Raw genomic sequence first — 22,465 nt, forward strand, 5'->3', positions numbered from 1 at the left:
TGAATAAACTTTTATAAGAATATTATAAGTTACCATGCATACCAAAAACTTATGACATACTGCATGTATATTCTAAATAATAGAATTTCCAGGAATATTTGGTCTAAAGTTTGAATTATTGGCATATTATAATTGATTGATAAACCAAAATACTTAATAGCCAGCCAAAAAATTAAGGGAGATGCACTACACAGGCACGACACTTTGCAATTAGAGGCAAAAAAGACGTTTGTCTTAAATAGACAATTGCGGAATTCCAATGAAATTGCATCTGATTGTTGTGCTTCTATAATGTCCTTCTCTATTAAAACTTTGATAGTTCGTTGCTTTGGAGTTTATCCTTTGTCAATAGTATGTCATTTTCGTAAAATGTTGATATATTTAACAGTTTAACCCTACAAACATATAGCTTACGGCATTTTGGGGCCAAAAGATAAGTGTTTGAATTAATTTGTAAAACTAAAATAGTAGACCATACCTAAATAGATGTTAAGACGAATCAAGTTATTTAGTGAACTAGTATACCAGTGAACTAGAGAATAAAATATAGTAGATCTTATAGCAAGCGTTATTACCACATTGTGTCCTCTCATGGTTCGTTGGGAACTATTTATCTAAATACCCATACTCTAAATAGGTCATCTCTTTATTAACTTCACCAATTACAACTTTAATAAAACAAAAATTAGGTAAGGTTAAAGTCAACCAAAGAGCTAGCAAGTTAGCCATCTAAATGAATAAACATTGAAAAGAGTTATTTTGGTACCCCTCCTTTATTCTATCTTTTAACTTCTTACTACCATCCCTAATTGAGTATATACTCCATCCCATCATTTTCCAAAATCATAGAATTATTGTATACTTTTGTTTGTATACGAAAGCTTGGAATGAGTGAATAAAAGAAAAGCATGGTTAAGAAAGGAACGCAGTAATAAAAAGGTGAGTAAGAGTCTGTTATGATTTACTGAACTGAACTAAATTAAATATTTTATGAGAGAAGGAAATTAAAAAATAAAATGAACTGAACTGAAAATAATCTGAAGAGAGCAGGCCCTAAGTGTAACAAAAAAGTAAATAAAATTTGAAAAAAAAAAAAAAAAAACTAAATGGAAATGTGTAAATTGTAATTGGTTCATTAGTATTAAACACAAAAACTATCACCTCATCTAAAATTTTAACTAACCATTTTCTCTTTATTTAAATATTACTCGATATACATATTAAAGGAAATTCCACAAATATATGAAGTAAAATTGTTTTAATGTATACTTGTATTAACATAAGACTTTTTTTTAAGCTCCCTACTCACATTACCACTTTTTTTTTTTTTTTTTTTTTTTTAAATCTAATTCTTAATTTTTGAGGATTATCTCATAATTACTTTGTATTCATGATTGCGTATATTCTCTATCAGTTATAACACCTTAGTAAAGTGTTTCATTATACAATGTACCCCATAAAAAGACACTAAGTGAACAAAAGAGCTAAACAGCTACAAATCCGGGTCTTTAACGGCCCGTGGATTTAAATCCCACGCCATCTCCCCACACTATAAACCCCACACAACCTCATACCCCTCCAAAATTTTCACCAACACTTTCCCAACTCACAAGTCACACCCTCCAAATATTTATATATAAATTAAAAAATTAAATATCATCATTGTCTCTCTTAACAAACATAACCCCATGTGAATCAATGAAATATAAAATAAAATTTTTAAAATAATGAATTTAAAAATTAATTAAAAACAAAAACCCAAAATTTCAACCTCTATAAAAAGCTCAAAACCCAAAAACCAACATCTTTTTATACCATTACTATTATACTACTACTACCCACTTCACTCTCTAATGAAGGAGAATAAAATGAAGATTAACAAAATTCTTCATGTATTCTTCTTCTTAATTATTTCTCTGTTTTCCTCTGTTTTTCAACAAAGCTTTGCACTTTATCATCACAATCCACAAAAACCTCACCATTCTAACAAAAAAGGTTCCCATTTAAGAGGAAGACAGCAAATGGGTAGTTGTAATTTGTTCCAAGGAAAATGGGTTTTTAATATTAATGGTGGTTCTTCACCTCTTTATAATTTCTCCACTTGCCCTTTTATTAACCCTGAATTTGACTGTCTTAAATATGGTCGACCGGATAAGGTGTACCTTCAGTATGCCTGGAGCCCCGACGATTGCTCGCTCCCGAGGTATGTACTGTTTTATTATCACTGCTCGGTTTTTTAGTTGTCACGTTACTAGTTTAAATTACATTCTCGACGTGTGATATTGGCAGATTTGATGGGGTGGAATTTTTGACGAGATTTAGAGGGAAGACTATCATGTTTGTGGGTGACTCACTGAGTTTGAATCAATGGAACTCGTTAACTTGTATGGTTCATGCGTCGGCGCCTCAAGTTAAGTATACAATGGGGAGGAAGGGCGCTATTTACTCTGTTAATTTTGAGGTCAGTTTAACTTTTTATTTGTTTATTATTATTAAATTATTCATTGTTTTTTTTGCTTTTTAACTTTGTTGTCTTAAAATTATTACTTGATGTTTACAGATAGTGATTTACTACTATCAGTTACTTTTAGAATGTGGCATGTAATGTATCAGTTTATCGGAAAACGATAGGTAAACAATTCGTTACGTATCGAGTTACGGGTAGTGAATTACGAGTAGAGAGCTATAAACGGCAATGATATAAACAAATGAGTATTGAGTAATGATTATGCATAGCATTCTCTCCATACTTATGTGATACAGAGGGTAAGTTCAAGCAATACCCATGTTATAGGGGTTTACCATAATTCTACAAATATAGTTATACGAGTAACTTGGACCACAAATAATGCTACAATGTTTTACCGGTAGGAAAAAATAAATAAGTAATTATTAAAAATGTAAGGGGTACATTGGTAAATTAGCTATGTTGTTTTTCAATGGTTCAATCATAAGGTTGCAAGTTGTCGTTTTTCGAATTTCTCCCTTGATTTTCTGTCAGGTACACATCTTAGGTCCAAAAGCTTAATTACCATTGTCTTTAGCATATTAATCTTGTTTTTTTCTTTATTCTTCTTTGTTTTTTAAATTTAATTATTTAAGTCAAAACTTTAGGTCTCTACCCTTACTAGCTAAATACTAGTAAATGTTTTTAGGATTATTAATTGAAATTTATAATAAATAATGATACAGACGAGGTTTAACATCAAGTCTTGAATACAATTCCGTAAAATCACCAAATAATGTGATCTACAATAAGTTAGTTACTCAATCAGTATACAATTATACAAACATATAATTCCACTTTGGCTGCTATAATATCAGATATGTTGGTCATAGAAGAATAACTTTATTCTGTACTTCCTCACTTTCTGCAATATGTAATTGATTTACTTTAAATTCCACTAAGAATAAGATAATAGTTCATGGATAATAAATCATCGGCATGATTTTGAAGTGAGAAATACTCGTGCACCCAATATTATTATAGAAGTTGCCCATATCAAGCAATATTATGTTTATGTAGCTTCTACACCATGGTATGGTAGACCCAACCAACATATCATTATTCGATGCATAGTATTTTTGTGTTTCAAATTTGCAATAGAATAGTATAAGGTTCAATTTTGGGAGTTTTGTTTTAGTCCTTGGACTCTTAGGCTCTTAGCCATACGATAACGAAAGGTTACCCCATTTCAGAGCGTGGACTAACACTTATTTTTTCTTAGTATACCCTCCATACTTATTTGGGCATGTCGTAAGTGCCCTTGATACATAGAACTAGCTTAATACTGTAATAGCTTGTTTAGTACGCGATTTTATATGATAGTAATAACAAATTCGACGTAAACTTGTAAAGTAATCTTGTTAAATGTTAGTGTCCATGGACTACAGTTATAGGTGACTTTGGTATTAAAAAAAAATGAAAACAATAGAAGAAACACATGCGCTAGAAGCCTAGAAAGTAAACTTTCCATTACCATGAACCGTTGTTTAAATGAATTACAAATATAGCCATTATACTAATTATTGTCACTTACTATCTATCGTTATCTAACATTCTAATTCGCTACAAGTTATTTCCATTATTGTCATACATATTATAACAGTCTGTAAAAGCTAAACTTTCCTCTAAAGAAGATTGAAGATACACTTAAAAATGAATATGAGGCCATAAGCTCTCTATACAACTAAGTTTATACTATGCTATTGGAAAACAAGGCCATTAATATATAGACAAAAGCAACATGCATGATAATATACTGTAATAAGTAACAATTTAATTAGCAAATAAAGATGCAACTATATATTATACGTATTATTATTTATTTTTTAAAAAAATGTGACATAAAAGTTTCTAGTTGTTACACACAAGTATGAACTGCCGACAAATAGACAAAGGGTAACCATACTAACATGTAGGACAGCTAAAATGGAAATTAAGTTAGGTCCATCCACTATACATATTTGCTACTGTCCACTGTTTCATAACAGATTATAAACAGCCAAAGCCTTCTATCTTTCTGTCTAAAGCTGCAACCCCCATCATATATTATACAGTTTGATATTTCATAAGTATGAAGGTTGCCTCCTTTTTTATTTTGTTTCTTAACTTTATGTTTTGTGATGCTCAATCTTGTTACATCTATCTTACATGATGTCATGTCACTATTACAAGGAAATTAGCATAATAATATGATTAAATCGTTTGTTAGTAGTGCCTACTGTACAACGGAAACTGATATTGGCACAAATTCATGCGAGGAAAGCATAGAAAACTATGCACTCACAACAATTGTGCCAAAATTAATTTTTGGTGGACACTGAATAGTATGATGATCGATGTTGGGATTAATTAGGGTTCGGTGGACCTTGAAAGAGGGAATAATTTCTTTGATCATTGCACTTTTGTATTGCTAGAACAAAAAGAAGATATATTTCGCATAAAATGGAAGTGATATGGAGGTCTTTTTGGATTTATTACTTAAAAGTATGGAACGATGACACATAAAACTCGTTCATCATTGTCATATATTTGGAGTTTCTCGTATATTTTTTTAGTGGCCGTAAACATGGTAAAGCAAGCTAAGAGATGCATTTTTAAGGGAAAAAAATGAAAGTGATTGTTAGAAAGTAGAGTAGTATACTATAATTAGAAAGAAGTATACTAGTATAATACCACTACTAGTATGATGTGCTCCAGTGGTCCATTACAAGGGCTCAAAAATCTCCTCTTCTATGTTTAGTGACTTGCAGCAAAATAGTGGACTAGTGGTTGTACACAAACACAACACTAATGCCGACATGATAAAATTACTCTTTACCCATATCCCACAACAAATTTCATAGATTAAAAATTGGATCGGTTTATATAATCTACGATTAAGGAACAAATTAGTATTTGTTACGTTAAGATGAGATTACGTGTTACGACAGAAATAAGGAACAATTTAAAGGCAATTAACGGCTTTTCAAATTTCCCTTATGAATAAAGAACGATAATGAATAGCTTCACAATAACGCAACTATTTAAATGAATTTGGTTACATTGTGATAAATTTTTTTTAAGTATAATTGGTTAGGACTTAGGAGAAACCTTTGCTATCAATCATTTTGCAAGTAACCAAAATTTATTTGAATGTTGGAAAATGTGTCTCATTGTTATTGTCCTTTTAAGTCAAGAAAATCAAATCCAAAATATAATGCCTCAAGCAATTAAGAGGAAGATGCTCTTGTTCATTGACCATGTGAAGATTAATACATAATTAAGTACCAATTTTTTACTGTTAGATCTTAAGATTGATGATAAACTGATCCAAAATTAATAGATGCCTTGACTCACAAGACCATATGCTGATCTATTAACCATGACTAGAGATTTCATAGCTTTCTTATTGTCAAGTATCAACTACCTAAGCTACTAAAACAAACTTTTTTAGGTCAAGCTATAGTCAATTGAACTGGAATCACTACAACTTCGAACTTTTTACCCAAAGTGTACAAATGCAAGTCTTAGACTCTACATAAATAAACTATAAGATGCTCGAAAATAGTTTTGTTAGTTCATAAGTAAATGTTTGATAGATACCTTGAGATATCGTAGTCAATTGTAGAAACAGAAGACAAAGCACGTATTATATAAGACGATCAATGTGAACTTTTATTTCATAATCAACGCTACGTACTCTTCTATTATTAGTAGTTTTTAATGTCTTATAATATAAGTATCGTATGATAGTATCGCCAAAAATTTGGTCAAATCATTGTCCATGTGTTTATGTGAATGTTGCATTCAATAGCCAAAAAACTAAAATGAAATATATAATGTAAACTTGTGATGGATTATGCAGGAATATGGGGTGAGTGTGCAACTCTACCATACGACTTACATTGTAGACATAATTAAAGAGCCAATTGGACGAGTTCTCAAGTTGGACTCGATCGAAGGAGGTAGTGTTTGGAAAAACATGGATGTACTCATCTTCAATACATGGCATTGGTGGCTTCACACTGGAGCATCACAAGGGTAACCTCCTACTCTGCCCCAAACCCTGCATAACATATCGTATAATGTTAAATTCCCGCTTAATTGATTTAACGGTCACATATATTACTTTACGATGTTCAGAAAAGATAGCTACACATGAACACAATAACATGTAAAATGCATTATATCACAAGGGTAACAGTCATTCAGAAAAGATAGCCATACATGAACAGATTAACATGTTAAATGCATTATATCATAAGGGTAATAGTCATTATCATGTATATACTGAGTAAATGTATAAAAGAATTCATTGTTTTCCAATTTTTCAGCATCTGATCTAAACATCACTATTTTGAAAACGATAACTTTAATTCGACGTTGATAGATTAAAGATAATTTTTTTTCAAGATAGTAAAGTAGCAAAACAAATTGTATAAAAATGATAATGGACCAATACAAATGTACTAAAATTTAAGGTTGTTTGATTCGGCCCCACCCCCTTAAGATCTCAAAATTATAGAAAGTCATTTAAGAGTTTATCCAAATATAATCCATTAGAAGCTTATTTAATTCTTGCCCAATTATATGTTAATTAATGTTAATAAATTGTTGATTGTGATGTATATTGCAGATGGGATTATATACAAGATGGGCCCAAAGTTGTTAAGAATATGGACCGGTTAACCGCCTTCAATAAAGGGTTAACCACATGGGCTAGATGGGTTGATAACAATGTTGATCCATCCAAAACCAAAGTCTTTTTTCAGGGCATTTCTCCTACCCATTATGAGTAAGATTTGATTTTGTCTAGTTTTATGCCTTTTTCTCTTTTTTACAAGCTGTGCTGCTCTATAACAGCTTGCCTATTGCCCCCTTTTATGGATTGATGATCATTTACCAACCATGAACTGCATGCTGCCTTATATACTAATAGAATCCTAATCGACGGGCCAGTTCAGGTGAGGTACAGCATCAAGCTTCCCTGAACCAGTTCTGAAACAGGCATTTTATTAAACTGAAAGTTTGTAATAGGTGAAGTTGTGAGCCATGGCCAAAATTGGCCTGTGCCTCAACTGGGTTGATTTTCAGCTCACCAGCTCATGGACAGGCCTACAGGTGCCTGGATTTAGTTGTCTATGTACCCTACAGAATTAAGAACATAACCAGCACAGCAGCAGAAAATAATCCATCATTCATTTTCTGTCTGCTGCTTCTCTGTCTCCCTTATACCTTTCTTTCCGTCCTATCTCTCCTTTTGTTTATGGAGCAGAGAAGCGACATGGTAGTCGGGAACTCAATTAGGACACTCAGACATTGCAGTCAAAAGATAAAGGAACCCACTTAGAAAGCAATTATGAGTACATTATGTTGGGACAGCAACCCTACATGCTAAAAGGAAGTAACTTATAACTCAATTAAGGGAATGTAGATATATTTTTAGTACAAAAATATCAACATCCCTAAGTGTTTGTTTCATAGCTGCTACGTTAAATACATCCAACACTAAAATCTGAAAATCCCAGAGGAAGGGGGAATAAGTTAAGCTATACTGCTATACTGTATATCGTAATCCCCAAAACACATTTTTACTGCAGAAAACCTTGGTAAAACTTCTTAATCATATCTTTAAGAAAACTTCTACCCCCCTTCTGCTCTTTTGTTCAAATGACTGTATTTACAGACAGCCAACCTGCATTTAACACAATTAGTCAATCAATCATTATGCTAAATCCTGTTGTTGATCAGATATATGCTAGAAAACAGGATATTTATGATATTACTGATAAGAGTGCTAGAAAAATTCAATAATGCAAATGTTCTTTTGTATGACAGTCCCAGAGAATGGCATGGGGCCTCAAAGAGCTGCAGTGGGGAGGCAGAACCACTATCGGGTTCAATATACCCTGGAGGCTCACCTCCAGCAGCAGATATAGTGAGGAAAGTAATCAGCACAATGAAGAAACCAGCCTTCCTGCTTGACATAACAACGTTATCACAGCTGAGGAAAGATGCCCATCCAGAGGCCTACAGCGGTGATCACAGTGGCATAGACTGCAGCCACTGGTGCCTTCCTGGATTGCCAGACACTTGGAATGAGCTTTTATATGCCGCTCTACTCATGTGAATTTCCACCCCAGACTCTGAACAAAGTCTTTTTGTTCTTTCTTTAGGTTGCAATTTATGTTGATTCATCAAATCATAAGATGGTAGAAAGGTAAAGGGAAAATATAGAAAGAAAAAAGATATTATCAATGCTTCATGTTGTCATCATAGGAAATAAGGAGTTCATAGGTTGTCTTGGTAAAAATTGGTTCTCTTAGCTTGATATGTTGCTCTCGAATGCTGAGTGACGATATTATGTTCATATTGATGTAATGCTGTATGTTCCAAAGGTCCAATACAGAAAATATCTCATTTGATTCCCACTCTATTGTCAGAAATTATCCATGTCCAGATCAAATTATCTTCCAAAACATAAATCTCCATCTCACTTTCCAGGATGCATCTCCTAGTTATATCTCCCATGGCACCACCACCATATACTTCGAATAATACTAAATAACAATTATCACAAAATTGTCTAACAAAAAGACTAGCAACTGAATTTAATGTGAATTGAACCATAAGCAGCATCATCATCAATTTTGTCATAACCAGCATCACTTTAACATATTTAAGTATACTACATATAAGGCACCATTAACATACAGATTGCAAACCGAACTATCTTCAACAGTTCAACCCCCAAATAATATAAGAGGAAAGAGAACAGGAATTAATAAGAAATTAGGATTTGCAAAACCAACACTCATCCCAACTATTTTCAAATGGTTTCATTTCTGTTGCAGATCCCCTCAAGTGACCAGAAATGCGTCCCGGAATGACAAAGAAGTTTTCAAAAGCAATTTTGCCTACGGGCCTATTCTTTACACATTCATTGGCTTCATACTTCTCTAGAAGGATGTTGATGCTCTCCTCAAATCTTCATCACTTACAGCTACTACGTATATGAACTCAAATAAAGCAGCAATATTTTATCTTTTGAGGAGTGGGGGTGGGGGTGGGGTGGATCGGAGATAATCCTTGGATTAAAAACTACTCCATCCATCCTAAATAGTCAGTCAAGCTTTCTTATTTCCACATGATCCAAACAGATTGTCATATATTCACTACTGTACACAAACTTTCACAAATTGATTGTTGATTGGTAAAATCATGTAAAGTGGCTAAAGACAATGTATGTAAATAATTTTTCCTTATTTTATTCACCTTTCCTTTGATCACCACTGGTAAAGAGTGGAGGCCTGGAGAGGGTGAAAAATAAGAATATTTTTTTCGTTTATTTTCTTTTCCTGCTGTCATCAGAAAAAGGCACATCTAACTATCGCTGTACAGAACTTAACATTTATTGATTGAGTACTTGATGCTATGTTATGCCTGTACTGTGTTTATGTATTGAATAAGTAAATTATGTAATTTATTTACACTCTGTATCTTTTTTGTTAGGGGAGGGGGCAGTTGCTTGCCCAATTTACTAGCTCTATAAAACTTCACTTCAGAACCAACAAGATGCAGCCCATGCATAAAAGGTATCAATACGTATCAGAATGGCAATGCCTTTGTCCAATTGCATTAATGAGATGATCATATATGTTATATATGGGGTGGTGTAAAAATGTCAGAGTAACTGAAAAATAACACACACACGGAGAGTGGTGTTCATAATAACATGCAAAACAGATACAACTCACGTACAGCAAGTCCATCTTCATTCTTCCGAAAAGATTTGGCATAGTTATCCAAACCCTGAGAAGATTACAGTTTATTGACTTATTCACCCTTGTGAACACATGATTTACAATTTTCCATATATTTAAGGAAAAGACAAAAATGACTGTAAATAATCACAAGCCTAACATGCATACCACCAGATTTGTAAAACAGAAATATAGCCAATCAATAGGAAATAGCATAAAGTTTGGTGATATGTGACACTACCAGCTTCATTTGCCAACCTTAATAGTCATAATGCACAACTATGTGTATAGGTTTTAGTACTATTAAATGCCTTGTATCAAAATGTCAGATGACAACTAACCTCAGAATATCAGAGAGCCAGACAGGAATATATATATAGTTCTCAGTAACCAACGTAAACAGCCGCATTCACAATGTAACAGTCATCATTTTTATCTCCCATTTCTTCCACATGAACACCACTTGAGCATATGAGTCCACCATCGACAACTTCAACATCAAGGATTTTTCCACTGCTTTTGCAGAAAACAATGGAACCAACAAAATTATTTTTTATACAATAGCACAATGTAATATCAGTGACCATTTTAACACGTTTAAACTAGCCAAACTAAATTTCTCTGCAAATTACATAAAAGTTAAGAAATACTGCAAAACCAAAAAATGTAAACATAGTCTGTTTGAAACAGATCCAAATTACAATTTTATAATTACTAGGGATTCTGAAGCGCACGATGCACGCAACGTGGTTAGTCTTTTGGAATGAGTTTTTGCAATTGGCCCTAATGTCCTACGCCTATTTGCATAGAATTTTATTATAAGTATTTGCATATAGACGATAAATGTGTGACCATGCAATATTCCTCAAAACTTCAGTATAGCTAATTAATTTAGATTTAGCGAGGAAGTGACAAAGAACTTAGTATAGCTAATTAAATTAGATTTAGTGAGGAAGCGATAAAAGTAGGGGATAAGTAAATGTTTCATAAATCTAGAGTACTTATTAGGGAAATGTTATAATAAAAAATAAAAAATAAAGTTCTCAAACTTATAAATAGGGGCAAATATGTAAACAAACATTTTAGGGGTATAAACGCCTGCTCACTATTCATAAGAGCTCTCTCATAATTTTTAAAAGGTAGGGATAACAGGCCCAAACTTTAGCATTCATCTTGTGAAAACGGAATTTGCTATGTGCATATCTTCCAACAGTAAACTTCTATGTCCCTCAGTAATTAAGAGTATCTGAAATTAACAAAAAAAAAATAGGGATTTTCCATTTGGGACCTTGGTAGTTTTGACTTTTCCACTTGGTACTCAATTTTTAATTTTATTCCAAATGGTACCATTATACTTTTAATTTATTCTCTACTATAGCATTCCATCAAATATATTATGTATTCTTCGATTTGGGTGTCATTAAAATTGATCGGTTAAAGTAATGTCTCAATTTGTATGTTTAGATTTGTTTCGTGCAAAATGTCAAAGTTCTGAAAGACATTATGACCTTAAAGGATCAAAATTTGCAGTCAAAATTAGATTTAAAGGACCAAAATCGCCCCAAACTAATGTTACATTTAACGAAATGCTATTGTAAAGAATAAGACAAAATTACAATGGTACCATGAGCAACAAAACTAAAATTTGGGTACCAAATGGAAAAACCAAAATTACAATGGTACCAAATGGAAAATCCCAAAAAAAATAAGGCATCTAAATTTGCAGCTTTTATGACTATAAAACTTAGTTACATACACAATTAACCAAAAATATGAAGTCATAATTTAGTAGCTTATTTGTTGCAAGGTGTTTGGTCATGCATAGAGAACAAAATTGAAAGAAGTTAAGCCAAACCTAACAACTACTACCTTCATTTTTTTTATTGTTTTTTATAATGATTCTATAATCTATACTGCCTTTTGCTCAATTCAGTTGTCGTACTTGGACCATGTATTTCTACTACTCCGTAGTATATATAAGCAAAAAGTTTTTATAGAGTATTATTGGATTTGTCTCAATGTATACTATCAACTTTCATGATTCTTACTTTTAAAAAATCAGATACATTAATGATCTAAGTTGTGCATTGAAAAACATTGAAGTCCATATGAAACAATTATACAAAAAAAACAAAGGGAGAGTACAAATGCATCTCATATTTCAAATATTGTACGACTATGTCAATTAACTACATTCCCAATTTCCTAATGCCTTTGCAACGGACAAACAAGAGCATTCCCTTCAGAATAATATTACCAGAATGCAGATAGAATTAGAAATATCACTACACAAAACTTTTATCTACAATTGTGCTAAAAAGCAAGATATGAAGTTGAAACATTAATACTTACTATGGAAACACAGATTTGACCTTCTCAATGTCCAGAGATTGCTGAAGAGATAGGGGTACTCCAAGCTTAATTTGCAGTTTCATTTGCTCAAATGAAACACCTGGTATAGAGCCTGCCATCAAATTAACATTGTAAATTACAAGGAAAAAGATATCACCAATCAAATTTACAAAAACCAAGGAGTTCTGACAACAATGTAATGGACATTTGATATTCAAGGAGGTGACTCATTTGTCAATTTTCATAACCAGGAAGAAGAGGTGGGTCACTAGCAAATTAGCATGGCATTCAGCCAATAAGCAAACTTGTAGCATGTGTAGAATCTGTAGATTTCCTATTTTTAGTTTCATCTTTCCAAAAGAGAAGCATCTCATTAAATACACAAAGACAGATCAAGAGGATAATTGTAAAAAACATAGAATAAGCATCTTACATAAATGTACATGTACAGATTCAAGTATCCTTGTGTGCAAGGCCTAGAATATATGAACAACGAAAGAAATATCATTAGAAATACATTAGTCAAAGCCACCTTTCTCTTACATTTATAACATCCAAAAACGGCTAGACCAATCATCAATTGTTTCCTTCATTCCCTTCACTTTGGTAGAAATATCTATTTTACAAGCCTGATAATCTAAAAGAGATAGATAGGATATTAATACAAAGCCTATAAATTGGCAATAGATAACCAAATCTGAAATTTTAAACCTTTCATAAGAGTGATTTTGGTGTGCCTATTCTATGAAGAGTTCACAAAGCACCAACACACGAAGCTAACATATTTGAGCTCCAATCTAATGCCCAAAGGCTAACCTATATCATCTACAATCCCCTTGAAAGCACACAGGGTTATGCTTCTAAAGCCAAGAAATAGTGTGAATCAAGAGAAAAAAAAAGTGCTAGAAATGATCAAATTGTATTCACTGGAGCAAATGTACATCATATATAAGAGGATTACACCAGAGAAGTGTTTGAAATGATCAAGTTGCAATATTAGTCAAAAGTGCCCTTCCTGCAATCTACTCTTACTTCTTCTCTCCTCTTGTTCTCATTTCCTCTATTGTTTGGACCTATCCAAATTTACAATCCCATTGTTTTAAAAACTATATCTTTTTCTTAATTATTTCACCAAGTATACTTTGTTTATCATATAAAGAATTAGTTTGATACCTCTACCCAGTTTCCATTGGTTTCAACCCATTGTAGAAATTTATTCGAGGCTTTCAATTGGTCTTCGTTTTTAGTTTTTCACGATGGCAGCATCATCATTCCCACCCTTCATGTATACCTACTGCTCTGCCCAACCACCATCAGCTAGCAGGCCTAGCACCTCCTACCAGCACACCTGTAGACCTGCCAACACCTCAAAGCCATATGCAAACCAAATCCAATTCCCACTTTCATTGCAGGCCCACCCCCCCCCCCCCCCCCCCTCTCTCCCAGCTCCGTCAACAAGGTACTAACACCCTTACTTCAGTACAGTCAGCCTCCTCCACCCAGAATATCCCCAAATGAACTGTGGAATCACTAACTCCACATCCACCACCCACCCATAATTCGATGTGGTAATCTCTAACCACCAATAATACTTTTAAACCTATTCAAAAAGATGAATTTCTCTGCCCAACATCAATCCAACCCACTAAACGTCTAAACTGCATACAACCACTCAAGTCCTTGAAAATCCCACATGGAATGCAACTATGCAATTAGAGATCGATGCTTTTCTTAAAAGCAAACATGTAAGCTAGTTCCACTGCACCTGATGCAAAATGTTGTTCTTTAAGACAAGTTATTGAATGGTTTCACAGCTCTGAGTTGCATCAGCAATGCTTCATCATGGCTCCTCGATGAAAGATGTATACATGGCACAACCACCCATTATGTGTTCTTCGAAAACCCATTATACGACCTCACATCAGCTCCTTGAGCTTGGTATCAACAACAACAACAATAACAAAGCCTTAGTCCCATAATGATTTGGGCTCGGCTAACATGAATTGTCAAAAAAAATCGTACAATATAAAGAAAAGGACATAAAAAAATAATCATTTGAAAGAGTTTGAAAAAGGTGAGTAAAGTGAGAAAACAAAAGAGCATACAAAAAAAATCCGCATCTCCATCTTTGATGTTTCCTTCGTTCTCCACCAATGTATAAAAAAGCTCGAGGCGCACTAAAGTGAGAGGGGTTCTGCTGCGCCTAGATGTGCCTAAGGCACGCCTCAGTGCGCCTCTTTGAAGTGAGGCGCACTATATGGGCAATTAAAAAAATTTTGGCTGAAGTGCGCTTCGTGCGCCTTGGGTGCGCTTTGTGCACCTAACCCAAAACGCCTCGCCAGACCAAAATAAGCGCTCTGATCGCCTTGCGCCTCGGCGCCCCTTAGGCACGCTTTTTCAAACACTATTCTCCACCAAGGTATGTCATCTATTTATGTTCTTGCTTACATAGATGACATAATTATCATTGGACCATACCCCTTGTTGCCAATGGCTTCATCACCACTTTTTTAAACAACTTCTACCAAGTTGTTAATCACTTTAAGGCATCTTGCTAAACCAACAGTAGTACATTATTGGCCTTCTCCCATACTCCAAAATGTTGGAAGCTAAATGAGATTTCTACCCCCATGGTCATCCATTTGTCTCACATTTTTCAAGACTATCCCATACCCAACCAGCAAGTATCATATTATCATTGGCAGCCTGCAATACCCTTCTCCTACTCAGCCCTTAGTCCCTTACCATCCACAAATAATCCAAAACTAAATATAAGCTAACCAAAGATCACTATTAGAAATTAGTATCATTATTAGTCGAGTACTCAAAACCATCGCCTTCTCCTCCATAAAAATTCTCCAATATAGCTCCTTGCTTGTTTAGGTAGCCGGAGGCAGTAACAAGACACACCTACCTTTTCTACTAAAAGTCTAACACAAAATATAAAGTTGCCTTTAGATTTTCTCCTTCAAATTCATGTCAAGCTTTTCCGACAACACATAATATAATGTTGAAGAAAGGTATCCCACGAAGGTACGTGGACTTGGTGAAGGATATGTATCGGGATGTGTCAACAAATGTGAGGACATGTGGAGGGTTGACAAAAGATTTCCCTATTACAATCGGATTGCATCAAGGGTTTGCATTAAGCCCTTTTCTTTTTGCAACGGTTCTAGATGAAGTAACTAGACCAATTCAAGATGAGGTTCCATGGTGTATATTGTTCGCGGATAATATCGTTTTGGTGGATGAAACTAAGGATGGGGTTAATGCCAAGTTGGAGCAATGGAGGCAAAGGTTGGAATCTAGAGGGTTTAAGCTAAGTCGGAGTAAGATAGAATATTTGGTATGTCGCTTTGGTACTCAGAAGGGGGCAAGCAATGAAGTGGTGAGTTTGGATGGAAAGGATTTGACCATGAGTGAATATTTTAAGTATCTTGGGTCGATCATTCAGAAGAATGGTGACATTAATCAAGACTGGCACACAGGATTAAGTCGGGGTGGCTTAAATGTAGGGGTTTGCAAAAAAGGACTGAGGCCGGAAACCCGATCGGGACTAGACCGGAATTGGACCGGACTGGATCAGACCGTTAGATTCCGGGTCGATCTTCGGTCCTCACATTTTGTTGATTCCGGGTTTCTGGTCCGATCCAGGTAAAAACCGGAATATTTCGGTACGGACCGGAAAATGTATTTTCTTATTATTTAGGTGAAAATTTTATGTCTAAATTTCTAAAAAATTTAGACATAAAACTTGTAATTTATAGATTCTAGGTGCAAAATAGAAAAGCACGCAAACAAAAACAAGACGTTAAAAAATGATGAATATATAAAAATATTAAAATGCAAAAAGAAAAATAAAAAAAATAAATAAAAAAAAAAGAAAGCATAACCGGTCCATTCCGAACCGGACCGAAATAAACAGGTCTAGACCGGAACCTGGATCGGTTGATTACGGTCCAGTCCCGGTCCTTAAAAAATGCTGATTTCGGGTTCCAGTCCATTCTGTTCCGGTTTTGGACTGGTGCATAGCCGTAGCTACAGGAGTGTAATGTGACCGAAGCATTCTCTTATAGTTGAAGGGAAAAATTTACAAGACTGTCATAAGACCCGTGTTGCTCTATGGTACAGAAGGTTGAGCTTCTAAGAAAAAGCACATTAAAAAGATGGAAGTTACGGAAATGCGCATGTTAAGGTGGATGTATCGGAATACTCTAAGTGATAAAATCAGAAATGGGGCTATTCGCAAGAAAGTAGGTGTGGCAGGCATTGCTGATATACTAAGGGAAAATCGCTTGCGTTGGTTTGGGCATGTAAGACGGAGACCCGAGGGTGCACCGGTTCGAAGGTGGAAGAGTGGGACTATGGAGAGGTCAAACGAGGAAGAGGGAGATCGAAAATGACTTGGTTGGAAGGAGTTAAGAAGGATATGAAGTATATGGATTTGCATGAGGATGAAACATTGGATCGTAAGGGATGGAGGAGGAAGATTTATGTCAATGACTACACGGAATAATCAATTTTGGTTCATGTTAGCCGATCCCATTTATGGGATTAAGACTTTGATTGATTGATAGATAGATATAATCTGTTACAATGCCAACTTATCTTTAGTTCATGCATAAAGCATCGTGTTTTGCATTACAATTCAACTTAATCACATGTGTTTTGGCAAAGAACAACTTGTCAATGCTTTTTTCAAGTCCCATACTAGAGCTTGTTTGGAGCTACTCGTGCTTTAACTCCATCATGACTTTTCGTCATACGAGGGCATGTAAAAGATAAAACAAATTTTCTTAATGTATTTAAAAAGCCAATACATGCAAAAAGGTCACTAATTATTTGGCCATTGTAACATTATATTACCTCCGTTAATGGTTATCTGCAACTTTGGGGTATTATTTGTGAGATATAAAATATTCCAAAGTTGCAGATAACCATGAATAGAGGTAGTACTAGAAACAAGTTATTTGATAATTCTTAGCTAGGTGTGTATCTCTTGTAATTTGTAATACACTTTGCATATGTTGTACAATTGCATTAGTGAATACAATAACTTCCTTTGTCTCTAAATATAAGCATTATTTTTCCTGAAACTCTTGTCCCAAATAAAAAGCCTCGTTTCTTACTTGGGTAGGATACACCATCCACTACTTTTTTTTTATTCAATTTTAATAAATTATCTTCTCTAATGGCACTATATCTTCTCTCTTTCCCTAAAAACAATATTATTTCACACTTCCTTTTTAATTCAACTTTAATCAACAATATCTCTCAACACTTTCACAAGTTCTAAACCTTGAGCCCAAAAAAATGAGGCCTATAATGAGGGATAGAGGTTGTAGTAATCTTGCTTCAGTGAAAACGAGTTGATAGTTTCAAACAATTTTAAATTCAACAATCTCACACCAACAAATAGAGAATCACAATTATCACATAATCACATAAAATTAGAGTGTCTAAAACACATCATAAACACTTAAAGTCACTATTTATAGCTTGCTACCAAAAGCATGAAGGACAATCTTCAAGGGAAGGAGGGGTAATAGTTAATTTAATTTAGACTAATGATTTAAAAGTTCACATTTTAACTATTCATACGTGTGAGATTGATCAATCTAAATACTTGACCTATAAGGCCTCGCCCGTAAGCCGTTCAAACAGAGAAAGATGGAGAATACCTCTACGAAAAGCAGGGATAGAATTGGAAGAAATAGCATCCCGGCAAGCCCGCATTGCAGCAGAAGTAATATCCTGCCTGAATTCACCATTACCCAACAATTTTTCATATTACAATTATTAAAAATTCATAAATAAATTATAATTATAAAAGAAGAGAAATTATGCAATAAATTTGCTCACCCATGTTGATCATAACCAACACCCATCTCAACAAAAAGCAAATTATTCATCTTTTCCACAATTATTCTGCTTTGATCAGCAGCCTCTGTTGACATCACTGCTATAATTCTACTGGGACGTGAAAATCGAGGAGTTTTGTTATTGCGAATTTGAAGAATTTGGTGAGTTTTGAGGTTGAATTTGTTCGAAGGGTTTTGGGATGAGAGAGAAACGGGTAATTTATAAGGATTAAGGAGTGAAGTAGTTGTCATCACTTTGTCACAAAAAGATTAAATTTTGGCTTCAGGAATCAGGAGATCTGGCCCTTCTGGGTTATTATCAGTAGTTTTTTTCTTTTTTTTTTTTTTTTTTTTTTTTTTTGGGTAAAAAAATTGGTTGGGTGCCAAACTGCCGAGTAATAATCATACTAGCTTAAAACCCGTGCCATGCACGATAAATTTAATTTTTTTAAGAAAATTAATTATATCCAACAAATAAAATTTGATAAAACATACAAATCAAATATATAAAAATTATAATATCATAATCTACATTAATAGGCAAAGCAACAAATTATCTAAATAATGGATTTTTTTAGTCTACCCAAACTCGAGAATTTTTCAAGCGGGGCTAAGGGTCTGTTCTCTTCAGCTTAATTTCAATTCAATTCAGTTTAACTCCAATCAGTTCACTTCAGTTCAGTTTAGCTCCAATCAGTTCACTTCAGTTCAGTTTAGCTCCAATCACTTCAATTTAGTTCCTAATTTCTTTCTCTCATAACAATTCATTTCAGCTCTATTCAGTTCAGTTCAGTTAAGCTCAAATCAATTTAGTTTAGTTCAGCTCAACTCAGTTCAGTAATCAGAACAGGCCTTTGATCAGGTCTAGTGGCCATATTAGTTAATACTTATTTATAAATGCATGTTTAATAAACATCAAAAATCAATCAAACAACAAACTAATAAAATCTCCACTAAAATTATTTGCAAAAGTGCAAATATACACAAAATTACAAATAATATATCACTTATATATCTAAAAAAATCATTTGTTAAATACAACATCTATTTTATAGCCATACTATAGTCTATAAATCAATTTGTGATAATGTGTACGTATAGTAATAAAATTTCATAAACAAAATTGTAATTAACTTGAATATATAGTTATATTGAATTGAAATAAATATTAGCTAGAGGTATTCGGAAAAAAATTTAAGTGATATTTTAAAGTAATTTCTTTAACATCTATTATATGAATCAATTTATACTTTTTTTTGGCAAAATCTAATAATACTCCATTTAAAAGATAGTTAAAAAGGAGTTGAAATAATTTTTTTTTTTTAAAAGAAGTTGAAATAATTATTTAGGTCATTAGGTAAATGTATATAGAATAATTATGAGTACCAAATAAAAAGGAATATATATTTGTCATAAAGATAATATAAAAGATTTGGAATGATATTATTATAGAATCAAATATTAACAAAAAAAAAAGGGGTTAAAAAGGGAAGGGGAGTTTTGGAAGGACAAAAACAGAGCCAAGATGTGACACGTGTCACTTTCGGTGTCTGTTTTGGTATTAATTATTTATATTTATTGATTATTGATTAAACAAAAATCGTTAAGGAAGTAAAAAGCTTTCACTCTAATAATAAAAGTCTCTTGTTTAGGGTTTCAAGGTGCGACGAGTGAGGGCGTTGTCTAGGCTAGTTATCTTGTTGGGAATTAGCTAATTTGTTTGCATTTGGTAATTTTGGCGCTGGATTTATAATACCCCATAATTTTGAGAATTTTTTTTTTTGGAAAAATTATCAAGAATAAAATGACCTTTCACTAGCCTTCAAAAAATAATACGACCTTTTGATTATTTCAGAATAAAATGACCTTTGACATGAATCTGCTCAAAATAGAACGTAACCGGTTGGTAACCTGTTTGATAGGTTAATTGTGACACGTGTCGTGATGTGATTGGCCAGTTTATTTATTTATTTTATTTTATTTTTTTTACAATTTTCTTATAAAAAAATTATTTTATTTTTTTATTTTTTTAAAAAAAACATCAGCCTCACCCTATAACCGCCTAGCCGCCACCACCCGTCACTCCCACCCTCCATCACTAGCCCGCCCAAAACCCCGGCAGTCACAACCACACTGACACCCATCACCAGCACCAAAACCCACCATCAGCAGCCCCTACACTACTGACAACCCAATCGAATCCAACCCTTGCCCCTACCAGCCTGGCCAAAAGTCTGAAACCCCCACCCAACCCACCATGAGCTCGATCGAAATGGCAAACCCCCACCTTTAACCCTCATCAAACTTAGCTTCTCCAAATGTCCAAAACATACACTATATCTCCATCTTCTCATGACTAATAGCTCACACAAACCATTTGGTGTTGCGAGGAAGCGTGAGGAGTTGGAGCGTTGCGGAAGCTAGAGGGGGACGGGGATGCATGGCGCTGCAGGAAGGGATCAAGGGGAGGGGATTGGTGCTGGTGGCGCTTCACGGAAGAGCGAGGGAGGCAATTGAAATGGAGAAGGGGAGGGGGAAGGGGTGAGCGAGCTAGCAACTGACGCAAGGGGAGGTTGTTTTTTTTTTTTTTTTTTTTTTAAAAAAAAAACATTTTATCTAAAAGAATAATTAAAATAATTAAAATAAAAAATCCTAAGCAATCACTATGTGACACGTGTCCAGATTAACCTATGATACAGGTTACCGATTATTTATCATATTTATAGAAGATGCATGTCAAAGGTCGTTTTATTCCGGAATAATTAAAAGGTCGTTTTTTTTTTGGAAGACCGCTGAAAGATCATTTTATTCTTGACAATTTTTCCTTTTGTTTCTTAATTATTAATTTAAAAAGCATGTTTTAATAATTTTATATTATTTGAATATAAGAGTCAAAATAAGAATTCAAATTTAGGCGCAAAAATATTTGAGTAGATATAATTATTTTTATGACTTTCGAATTTTTATAGCCTTATTTAATTATATTTGGATTTTAATTTAGTAATGTCTGATTTTATAATTCATCACATCATAATATTCAAAAATTAATTTAACTAAACTACGTAATTTAGATAGTTTTTATGTATTTATACATTAATTTTCAAATTTTATCTATTTAATTTCGGAATTATAGATTAGTTAAATCTAATTATTATTTATCATCATAATTATTTTGAAATTTAATTATTAATATGGAAAAAAAAAATTCTTCTGATTTTCATAGTGATTTTATCCTTGGAAATCAAATTTTAATTAATTATTTGAAGTATCTTGTGCTATTTACAATATTTTACCATGCAAGTCAAAAAAATCTAATCATTTTCGGTTTATATAACTTATCTTTTTTTAAATTTTTGGCTATGATAATTATTAAATTATATCATATTAATCATAAAATATTAGAATATATAAAGATAATTTTGGATTTTATTTTAATTGTGTGATTAAATTCCTAAATGAAATATGTTTTCGGCTATTAATAAAAAAAAATTTTAAAAAATATGATAATTATTAGGTTATGGCTGCATAATATTTGATGTATGTAACCAGATTTTTGGTTGTTATTTTATCTAAATTATTAAGTAATTAACTATTGTATTTTCCTAATTAATATCCTAAATTAAAAACTAATGTTAATCCTATTTCTATTCACACTCTAAATTCTATCTTTAATAACCATAAACCCTAATCTCATACTCCTTAAATACTATAAATGCCTCCTCATCCCCTCTCATACTCTTCACACCAAAAACCAATTCTCTACTTTTCTCTTAACTTTCTTTTCCCTAAACATTTTCCTACTTTTTAAACCTTTTGCGTAAGATAATCAATCAGCATACATTTAAAGCCAGTTTTCGGGCACTTCTAGTCATTTTTAGAATTTTACTATTTTATTCAGAGTTGTTCCTCTCGAATAATCCTTGAGATCAGGCACAAGAATCACCAAATTCCAAGTTATATTCTAGGAGTTATGACCTCTGGAAGTTCTGCCTATCCTTTCCAAC

The 22,465-nt window shown here is 33.3% G+C and overlaps 2 protein-coding genes across 4 annotated transcripts; one reads left to right on the forward strand and one right to left on the reverse strand.

Moving 5' to 3' along the window:
- Positions 1-1,645: 1,645 nt before the first annotated feature.
- Positions 1,646-8,910, forward strand: LOC145580292 (protein trichome birefringence-like 38). The gene is made up of 5 exons (XM_081637716.1): positions 1,646-2,203; positions 2,290-2,461; positions 6,351-6,526; positions 7,122-7,280; positions 8,324-8,910. Exons 1-5 carry the CDS (start codon positions 1,854-1,856, stop codon positions 8,613-8,615), a joined length of 1,149 nt encoding a protein of 382 aa, XP_081493842.1. The 5' UTR covers positions 1,646-1,853; the 3' UTR covers positions 8,616-8,910.
- LOC145580293 (uncharacterized) lies at positions 6,413-18,750 on the reverse strand. Of its 3 annotated transcripts, none has more exons than XM_081637719.1 (5): positions 18,463-18,750; positions 18,282-18,358; positions 12,601-12,712; positions 10,590-10,761; positions 6,413-6,551 (listed from the first exon to the last, which is right to left on the reverse strand). In XM_081637719.1, the coding sequence occupies exons 1-4, from the start codon at positions 18,711-18,713 to the stop codon at positions 10,632-10,634; spliced, it is 570 nt and encodes a 189-aa protein (XP_081493845.1). In that variant the 5' UTR covers positions 18,714-18,750; the 3' UTR covers positions 6,413-6,551; positions 10,590-10,631. The 3 variants fall into 3 exon arrangements, with proteins under 3 accessions (XP_081493845.1, XP_081493843.1, XP_081493844.1); XM_081637717.1 differs by having other exon boundaries at positions 10,590-10,764; XM_081637718.1 differs by lacking the exon at positions 6,413-6,551 and adding an exon at positions 7,881-8,180 and having other exon boundaries at positions 10,590-10,764.
- Between the last annotated feature and the right edge of the window lie 3,715 nt (positions 18,751-22,465).

The sequence above is a fragment of the Chenopodium album genome, chromosome 14 (assembly GCF_948465745.1).
Source record: "Chenopodium album chromosome 14, dcCheAlbu1.1, whole genome shotgun sequence".
In the NCBI taxonomy this organism is placed as follows: Eukaryota; Viridiplantae; Streptophyta; class Magnoliopsida; order Caryophyllales; family Amaranthaceae; genus Chenopodium; species Chenopodium album.